General features: G+C 41.2%; 1 protein-coding gene across 1 annotated transcript; it reads right to left on the bottom strand.

Moving 5' to 3' along the window:
• Positions 1-1761, bottom strand: LOC8074282 (zinc finger protein 1). The gene has a single exon (XM_002442357.2). The coding sequence runs from the start codon at positions 1149-1151 to the stop codon at positions 279-281; it is 873 nt and encodes a 290-aa protein (XP_002442402.1). The 5' UTR covers positions 1152-1761; the 3' UTR covers positions 1-278.

Raw genomic sequence — 10538 nt, 5'->3', positions numbered from 1 at the left:
TTCAACCAATGAAAGAAAGAATTGATCCTTGCTTCTACCTACTCCTAACTCCTACTATCCTCCTATACGTAACTAAACAATGAAGAATACATAATGAACAGTGCCTATGTACGTATAATTGTATATACACGATATATACTACAACTATTCACCACCAACTAAAAGCACCTACATGAACAATTCAATAAGCTAGGTACAAGCACAACAACTCAACTAATTAATCTACAATGAACAGATCGATTAATTTGCTGCTAGCTGATGGACGAGCTTAATAAGGATTAAGCCGGGATGATCATGAAGCGAGGCTTCTTGAAGGCGAGCGGGCTGAGCACCTCGTCGTCCTCCGCCACGGCGCATCGCTCCGGCAGCGCCGGCAGGTTGAGGTCGAAGGCGACCGCCGGCGGCGGCGCCGTGTTGCGGCTGCTGGTGGCCGCAGAGGAGGAGGACGCGCGCGCGGGTGCGGCGGCGCTGCCGATGGTACCGTCGTAGTGGCGGCGCTTGTGGCCGCCCAGCGCCTGCCCCGTCGGGAACGCCTTGCCGCACACGTTGCACTCGTGCGTCGCCGCCGGGGCAGCGGGCTTGGTGTCGGCGGAACCAGCCGACGACGAGGACGGCAGCACGGGCGGCTTCTTCTCCTCCTCATCGTGGTGGTGATCCCCATCTCCTACGCCAGGCGTCGTCGGCGCCGGCGAGGGCTTGGTGCGGTGGCTGGCCTTGTGGCCGCCGAGCGCCTGGTACGTCGGGAACACCTTGCCGCAGACGGAGCACGCGTGGTCCTGCGGCGGCGCGGGCGCCGGGACGTCGCGGTCGCGGCGGCCGGTGGCCAGCATGACGAGGCACTGCGCCAGGTACTCCTCCTGTGTCTGGGTAGGGGTGGGGGGCTGCTGCTGCTCCCGGTCGCGGCGGCGCCTGGAGCGCTTCTTCCGCTTCGCCAACCCTTGGTGGCCATGCTCCTCCTGCTGCACCACGGCGTTGACATCCTCCTCCTCCTCTGCCGCCGTGCCGCCGCCGCCGCTCGTGGTGGCGACCTGATCATCCGCTGCAGCTGCAGCCCCCCCCACCACCACCACGACGTCGTCCCCTCTGCCTCTCGGCGGCGCCGGCGACGGCATCACCGCCGCAGCCGCATCAAGAACCGCCTCCACCGCCATAATAAGCCGATCGAATAACCAGCTCGATCTATCGATCGCCGATCGATTGGTCGATGCTTCCTGCTGGCAGCTGCTGCTGCTTTGAACAAGCTGCAAGTTTTATAGAGTACTTGCTTGGCTACAAAGGAAAGGCAAGAAAGAGAAGGAAGTGGTGGTTGCTTCTGGAAGTGATAGTAGTGAATGAGTGGAAGAGTAGGGCAAACGGAGTGGTGGCTTTATACTCGGATCTCCGTCCATCGGGATAACTACTCCGATGTAGCTAGCCAGCTAGAGGAAGAGTCTTGGGGTCAAACACTCTAGAGCCTGCACTGCAGGCTCTGATGGTTCGACGCACGAGTAGAGTAGCTAGCTAGATGTGTAGAAACAAGCAGATCGATCACAAGGAGTGACGGAACTGTTAAATGAGGTGTCAGCTAGCTGAGCTGAGCTGACCACCATGGCGCTCTCTCTCTATCTGTTATCGGTGGGTGTGGATGTGTCTAGGTCAGCAGATAGATGATGCACATCCATGGCAGGAAGAAGAAACTTGGCCTCGACTGCTTCTCTGCTTGCTTACTGCCAGTAGAAGAGAGCTAGCACGCAGGTTCATTCGTCATGCCATGCGGATGCACTAGTGCGGTGCAGGGGAAGGAAAGGAAACGGGAGAGGAAGGTTACCGGAAAGTGGTGACGACGGCGACGGCGACTGGACCGGGTCTGGAGTCCACGACGGCCACGAGATGGAAAATTTCCGTTGGCGCGGGAAACAGAGGCGGCGCCAACTGCCCAACTGCCCGTCTACTACTACTATCCGTCTGTCAGTGTGTACTGTACTACTGTGGCCTTCTTTAGTTCTATTTTTTTTATCAAAATAGAAAATGTTCATTTGTATTTGACAAGTATTATTTAATTATAAACTAACTATGTTTAAAAGATTCGTCTCGTAAATTATAGATAAACTATATAATTATTAGTTATGTTTTTATCTATATTTAATGTTCTATATGCATGTAGTAGTGTAAGATTCAATATGACGGAGAATTTGAAAAATTTTGGAAAACTTTTTGAGAACTAAATAAACAAAGCCTATGTGGATATGTATGCTACTACTCCTACTTGCCAATGATGCGTGATGAGTGATGACGTGTTTGTTTCGTTTAATCATGAGGTTATTACAGCTGTGTGGCCACGATTAGGCGGCATGCCGGCATACACACGTATGTATGATGCACAGTCATCGTCACCGTCACTGTACGTCGCCAACACTACTCTTCGCAAAACACTACTCTGCTCTCACTGATCACCTACTAACCAGTGGACAGTGGTTCGTCGATCGGCAAATCAATCCTTTGTTCTTTTTAAAAGGAAAAAAGATTAAAAGAGAAATATTTACAACTCGCTTACAAACCTCGAAGGCACCAACGACTCCCAAGAAGCAAGAAAAAACACTCCAAAAAAAACACACAAAACCACAGGGCGAGCCCCTGTCACTCCCAACACTCAAACGGAACGACTCACGGAACCAAAAACCGAAAGTACAAGCCTTTAAAACCGGGAGAGAAACACAAAGCCACTTTCCTTAATCAGCTTGGTCATTGCCAGCAGCAATCTTAGAAACACAAAGCCACTTCCTTTTAGAGGCCACTTCAAGCGGTTGTAATTCCGTGTTGAAATGTTCGTCGGTTTCTTTCCTTCTAAATGCTCCACCAAAACGAGATTAAGATCCCAGCATTTTTACACTATAGTTCTCATCATGTAGAGTGTAAAAATATTTATAGTATAATTTTCTAGTACTTATATGATTTTATATCTATTTTATAATAATATTTGATTAGACGTAGTATCCGCCAGCAAATTTGACAAGAAACCAAGTGTCTTTGAGCAATCTAATTTTTCTTAGTGTCCGACGGCAAATGGCCACCATTCTGCATGTCCCACACCAAATTCGTTTATAAAAGTATTTATTGAAAAATTATATATGTATATTTTTATAAAAGTATTTTTTAGGATAAATCTATTTATATGATTTTTATATTTCCAAACTCAACGACTTAAAAGTCATTAATAATTTAAATTCTTAATGTTAAAGGCAAACTCTTTTTACCATCCTAGAGGGACTATATATTAGATCTTTAATCCATTCTTCCACCTTTGCTAGAATCGCTCTACTTGAAGCTTCAGCAAAAATGATCCGATACAACCCCTTAGAGATGAGGTTTTAGCTATCCAGTTGTGACTAGCATGTATCACCTAAAAGCATGTGGGTAGCTGCCAAGGACCCTATGATGACATGTCAGGCCTCATTGGTCCTTTTGTAGAGCCCATGTTCTCCTATTTCATGCTCTCTGACGTCATCAACCCTCACGCACACCCCCGACTCCTTGGTGGTGTGAAGATACATGTGCGATCGGTATAGACTCTAGCATTGGCGAGAAGGCAATATCATGCCACTATGGCACTCTTAGAGACCTCAATTGTACAAGTAATAGTGTGGACATTGCTAGATGTTGTTACTCATGTTGATGATACAGTGCTGGTGGAGGACGCATCCGATGATAAGGAAGCTGGTTTCACAAGTGACTGTTGAGGATCCTATCATTCTCATCAGCCATCACCATCGAAGACGGCCTTAATTATATTATGCATTCTACGCCCGAGGTCAAAGTAGAAGTGCCCCGACTGATGTAGGATCCTACGGTAAAGGCAACATCTTCTCCGTCTGCAACAACTAGGAACGGAAGGGCATGACATCTCCTCATATACACCTTCCTTCACCACCTGTCACGACAACAAGATGTTGACGTACGTCCTATGATAGGCCATATCTTCATTGAAGTGCACCCCTTTGCATAACACAACATGTTAAAAAGATTTAGGCATTGTTGTGAGCGATGTGAAGCTTGATGACGAAGCAAAGCAAGAGATTGTAGGCTGCTATAAGGAATTGTTATCGTCATATCTCCTCAAACCATTGATGGGTTTGAAAGGTCGTGCCTTTTGGAAACTTGTAGTGGAGATTGCAGGTCGCTTTGCCTCTTCTCGTAAGGGTTGTAAGAGTTTGATGTCGATGCAGTTTGTCTATGTGGTTGTTTGCTCATATTATCATCGGATTATTGTTGGCTGAGTTTGTCTTAGTCGCTGTAGTGTTTTTGTTGTGTTCTATTATTCCGTACTCTGAGTCTTTTTCTTTATTAGTATAATCATTAGCTCTGGTTCTTGATTTGTTTAGAAAAAAAAGGAAATCATTCTGTGTATCAGTAGCAAGAAACAAATGACTAAAGTCCCATTTGGATCTAAAGGATTTTTAAAATCTAGATTAAAAAATCTCAAAAATCCTAAAAAATCTTATCCAAACTAACTAGATTGTAGTAGTGGACTTTAACCGAGACAAAGATAAAATAAAATACATCAATTTTTTCTCCCTAGATTTTAAAAGTCCCTTTTGCACCAAACATGGCTTGAGATTATTATAAAACAAAGCCACAAAAGGAAACTTCAAGGTTCACTTGAAGGCTTCCATTAAAAAAAAAAAAGGGCTTACTTGAGGCAGCAAGCAATTCTCCTTCCTTCTCGGTCGATTCATGCATGCCACATGGCATAGTAGGTCAGATTTGGCCGGTGCCGCTGCCACGTGCGTGGGTTATATACAGCGGTTCGCCTCCGCGTGGCCACTCCCGTGCTCACACGTATACGTGTACGCTTACGTCATCGCGGCGCATGCTTCAGCGGTCGGCTCTGCTGCCGCGTTGCCGTTCCCGTTCGGCTGCTGATGGTACCCGATCGAAACACGGGCAAGACCTTGTTTAGTTCAAAAAGAATTGCTAAATTTTTTTCAGATTTCTTATCACATTAAATCTTACGACATATATATGAAGTATTAAAAATAGATAAAAATAATAGTTAATTATATATTTGTCTGTAATTTACGAGACGAATCTTTTGAGCCTAGTTAGTTCATGATTTGATACTTATCAAATACAAATGAAAGTGCTACAATACTTATTTTATCAAAATTTTTGAAAAAACAAGGCCCAAAGTCAGAGGAGAGGAGAGGTACCCGTTTGATCGCATTGTACCAGTGTGAACACTTCGGCCTCTCTCTCTTCCTCTCACTTCCGCCAGCCAAACCGTGTTGCACTGGCTGCTAAACAGCACACAGTTGCAACAACCAGATTATAAACGTCCGTTGACCTACGTACTAGTAGCTAGCTAGTTCAAAGCTCCCACAAGGTCAAACCTTTGAAATCCAAATTGACCGCAAATATATACAGTTGTTGTTGTTGTTGTTGTTAGTTGACCCAACATTGAGTTACAGTGTTGGTTGACTGCCAATAGTACATTACATTCGTGATTCTGTGTCAGAGCACGAGTTTAGTATAATTTACTTGCTAAACTAATAGATCTAGCAAGTTAATAAAAGAAATAACAACTTTAAATGTTGTTCTTCTCCAACATTAACCTATAATAGCTTTCTAAAATTTAAAAATTTATATTAGGGTCCGCATCTGTTTGTTATCTTTTAGTTTACTAGAGCCGATCATATCTTTCACTAGAGGGATATAGAGTTCTCTCCACTTTGTAAATTTATGAGTTGAGAAGGATATTTGGCAACTTTTTATTATTAAAATACTTCTTTTACCAAACTGTTGGATGATACTTTTTTCTCTTTTTGCTAAAAAGATTTAAATAAAAAGTTATTTTACCAAACTCCTAGAGATGCTCTCATGGTTGATGTAATTTGGGATATACTTACCTATTTGCCATCCTATACTAGGCCTTGTTTAGTTTACCCTAAAAACCAAAAAGTTTTCAAGATTCTCTGTCACATCGAATCTTGCGGCACATGCATGAAGCACTAAATATAGACGAAAACAAAACTAATTGAACAGTTTGTCCGTAAATCGCGAGACGAATCTTTTAATCTTAATTAGTCTATGATTGGACAATATTTGCCACAAACAAACGAAAGTGCTACAGTGTCAAACTCCAGAAACTTTTCACAACTAAACAAGACCTAAATATCATGTTTCTAAAATCTACTTTTACGTATTTGTCATAGAAGAAAAGAGATGGTTTGTTAACTTTGTTCCATTTTTTTATGACCAGGCGTTACGCATTTCAGCCTGCCAACGTAGAAGAAGAATGACATGAAATGACCTTTTTAACCCTCTTGTCACTTTTGCAAGTGACTGAGTTTGATATATAGAGCTCGTTTGTTTGTCTAAAAAGTCATAGCTAAAAGTATTATTCGTTGATTTTTTGTGTGAGGAAAAAGCATTGTTCAATAGCTCAGATTAGGTAGATAAGCTCAAACGACCAGGCTCATACTTAATTATGTGTCTACCGTGATAATTATATGTGTCTAGAAAAAGAAAAAAACCCACAAACACATGCTGCTCATCTCACCGGGTCATGCATTGGCACACGAGGTCCATCGAAATCATAGTGCATTCCATTATTTATAGTCGGTCTAATCAGTTTAGATTATGGTAGTGACATGAGAGAATACGACTCTCTCCGAACTATAAATGTGACCTATCCTCCTCTACCAAACCACATCTATTCAAATTAGGGTTTTTTTCTTTTTTTAGAGTTCGAGGGCTATTGCCCCGGCTTTTCAATTAATATCGAAAAACCAAGCGTCTTTTACAGCACAATTTTAAGCAAATCACAGGTCCACCTGGACCTCAAAAGAGACTTAACGCTATAGACCCTGAGGTAACAAAGAGCCACAGACGGCAGGTCCAAACAATCAGCAGGATCTAAAATAGCAAGTCACACACACATTGATCTGAACAGAGATGAGTCCAGCAACTTCCACCATGGCAATTCATGTCCCCCATTCCCCTTCTCTGTAGCTTTCAGATACTTGTAGTTATCAAAAACCTCTTCTTCATTGCTTCTTCGTACCTTCAGGTAGTGGCTTGGATGAAGACAAAAGGAAGCCACAGAATCCCACTTGCTGCTGATTTGGTCTTGTCTATACATTCTTCCAGAAAGCCCTTCTTGTCGACTGGACAGATGACCAACCAGTAAAAGACCAACAATCTTGCAAAGAAGCATTTTCATGCCTCTCCAACCAATTCTCTGAAAACAAAGATCATTTCTAAGTTTCCAAACAGACCAAATAACAAGAGAAGAAATTATATTAAGCACATAGTTCTTTTTTTGCTCAGCCAGTAAGTACCAACATGAATCAGGTCAACACAATATCATCCTCAACCTTTCTTCTATTCAAATTAGGTTTTTTTTTTGTCTCTTCTCATACATCTATCATAACTCACTCCATCTCGAGCACATGCACGCAGCGGAGAAAAAAACAAGAGAAAGTCTCTAGAACCTCTCGTCATTGCAACCCTACATACAAGGAGACAACAAGTGATTGCTCGTGTTTTTCACCCCATTATCCAAGTCAGGTGGCATTACGCATTATTATATCCGCCGCTGATTGCTTCAGGGCACGTTCGGTTCCAACGGAACCTAGTACCGGAACCGATCCGGCCAGGATCGGTGTTGTATTTTACATAGCCAAAGATCATCAGGAAAAGTTCCGGCTAGAAATCATGCTAAACGAACGGGCCCTCAATCAGCCTTCACCAATGTCATTATCAACAGCATTGCTCCTGATCCACCAACACCATGATAACTCCATTTGCAAACGATTAGTACATGCACTGTGATTCAACGGTAGTTGTAGTGTGTCATGACATTATTTCTACCGTTTAATTAGTCTAGTATGTTTGAAAATCTCATGCTAGTATGCTCTTTTCATGATTTAATATTCTGGACTTAATCATAAATTGCCTAAATACTCATCAGTACTCTAAGATTATTTTTAACAACGGTAGTTGCCCGCTAGCATCTTATAATGTAACTAATTGGAGGCTCAACGTGAGTACCCTAGAGGCATTGGTAGGATAAAAATCCTAAAAGTTATATTAAAAATTGACCTTTAATTTGGTATACTTTGGTAGTAATAACCATGGGATCTATCCAATTTTATTAAACAAAAATCCATATCTGTCATTATAGAAAACATAAAATAACCACCTAAACTTAAATCTAAATTATCTACCTATGGCATTATAATACAATAATCTAAGGCTCTATTTGAATGCACACGGCTAATCGTTAATTAGCATGTTAGTTTTTTAACCAAAATTTTCAAAATATATGGAGCTAATAAATGTGCTAATTTGTTAATTAACCAAAATCCATAACTAGTTGCTAGGCAAACGATAAACCACCCTAGTTAATTTGGATTGTTCTATTGTAGACAAATAATCTACCAAACGTGTTGTGTTGCCGTTCCCGTTCCCGTCGATGTATTGAGAGTTGCCACGCTGTAGGGTGGGTTGTTGCTCTGACCACGCCGCACTCGTGTCTCCTCTAGCGTCCCTTGACATGGGCTCATCTCGTCGCGACGCGTGGTACCGGTACACGGTGTGTCATTTGGGAGTGCATCAGACTGATACTATCATCAGTGCGGGGGCATGCTGCACGTGTGGCGTGACTCATCAGCCACAGGCGATTATTGCTTATATGCTCACGACGACTGTTTTTCGCACCCTGAGAAAGTTTTTGAGTATGTAACTATAGCATTTAGCATTAATTATAGATTAACTAGGCTTAAAAAATTTCGTGTCGCAACTCCACATACGTATCTAAATATAGGATGAGATAGGATGAGAAGTTCTCAAGTGAGGACTAAACAAGGCGCCTCAGTGAACATGCATGGTTCCGTTGCTGTGGTAGCAGAGTCGTCCAGTACTTCAGTGGATACCGTGCGTCACATAACACCTGTGCCGGACTGTGATTCGTTTCTCATGAAGCTATGATTTAGGTGAGGGCAAACTTTAGCTAGAAGCTCGATTAAAAAAAAAAGACACGATGCAATTTCACGAATTATCATAAAACAGCGAACAATGGTTTATCTATATGACTTGGGCATTGATGAATATAACCAGAATACTCTAAGTAAAGAATTAAGCACGCAGCAATTAAGCAATAAGCACTGGTCCGCTAGCCATTGGGCTCCCTCTCCATCTCGCTGGAATTGAACAACCGTAGCGCCCGAGCTGGGCTGAAATCCAGCGATCAATGGCAGCTGCGCGATTTTTCTTTTTTAGAAAACAATTATTTTTGACATTTACAAAAATATATTCACAACTTTGGATTTAGGATATTTCCATGTGAAAACAACCTACATGAACCTACAAGCCCCATAAAACGAAGACTGTCTATGCAGACATCTGTTTCTTTTTGGCAATAGTCTACTCCCTCCGTCCCAAAAAGAGTGTCGTTTTAGAATTTCAGACATCTTGTTTCATCCGTCTTATTCAAAAATTTTACATAAATATTATATATTTTGTTAAGACCTATTTTACATAAATATTTTACATAAATATTATATATTAGAGATACTTTACTAATGATTTATTTATTTTATAGTTTACATAAAATTTTTGAATAAGACGAACAGTCAAACACGATTTCTAAAAGTAAAAAAAGTCACTCTTTTTGGGACGGATGGAGTAAATATTAAGTTTTCTGCATCGACAACAATATTATATGCTCACTTTGATTACATCTACAAGGATAGATGCAATACATATGAAAGTGACCCCTAATTCCCGAGGCAACACATGTTTAGAAATTTTACAGGAATTAGTTTTATGTACTCCCTTCTTTCTAAACTATAAGTCACTTTATAAGTTTCTTAAAACGTCAAAATATCTAAAGTTGAACCAAAATTATATAGAGAATTAGAGAGAATCATAACACCAAATAGATATACTATAAAAATATAACTAATAAAAAAAATATATTCTTTCTTTTTTTTTGTGAACAAAAATATATTCTTTCTTAAATGTGAAAACAATATTATGCTCATATACTAGTTGCACAGTCGTACGATGATGTTCTGATAGGGATGGTCATCGTTGAATTTTTTTTCCCTCACGGAAGCAAGAAAAATCATCAGCTCAGCGGAGAAGATAGTACGGCACTGCATGGTCTCGATGAACAGCACGTGTGAGAGAACTAGTAGCGCTCCATGGTATCGATGACGATGAGAAATGAACAGCCATGAGAGCAACTTGAACTTGAACATACTCTTAAATTTTTCTTTTTTTTTTCTAAATAATAGTAATAGAGGTTTTAGTAAAAAATCATCCTCCAATAACTTTTCTAAATAGTTGTTTAAATATAGTCATCTTGATGTCTCGCTAGCTAAAAATATAAGACAAGAATAACTTTATAAAGTATGTATGAAGTTTAAAAAAATTGTTGAAGAACAAAATGATATAAAAATAGTTTTTTATAAAAATGACTTTCTAAATAATCCTAAAGTGAAATTTAGAAAGACTCCTCGGAACGCCGGCCCTAAACCCCCGTTGGAATCGAAGCA

This window comes from Sorghum bicolor, chromosome 8 (assembly GCF_000003195.3).
Source record: "Sorghum bicolor cultivar BTx623 chromosome 8, Sorghum_bicolor_NCBIv3, whole genome shotgun sequence".
Classification (NCBI taxonomy): domain Eukaryota; kingdom Viridiplantae; phylum Streptophyta; class Magnoliopsida; order Poales; family Poaceae; genus Sorghum; species Sorghum bicolor.
Note: the sequence above shows the minus strand (reverse complement) of the source record. Positions and strands in the feature narration are given on the sequence as shown.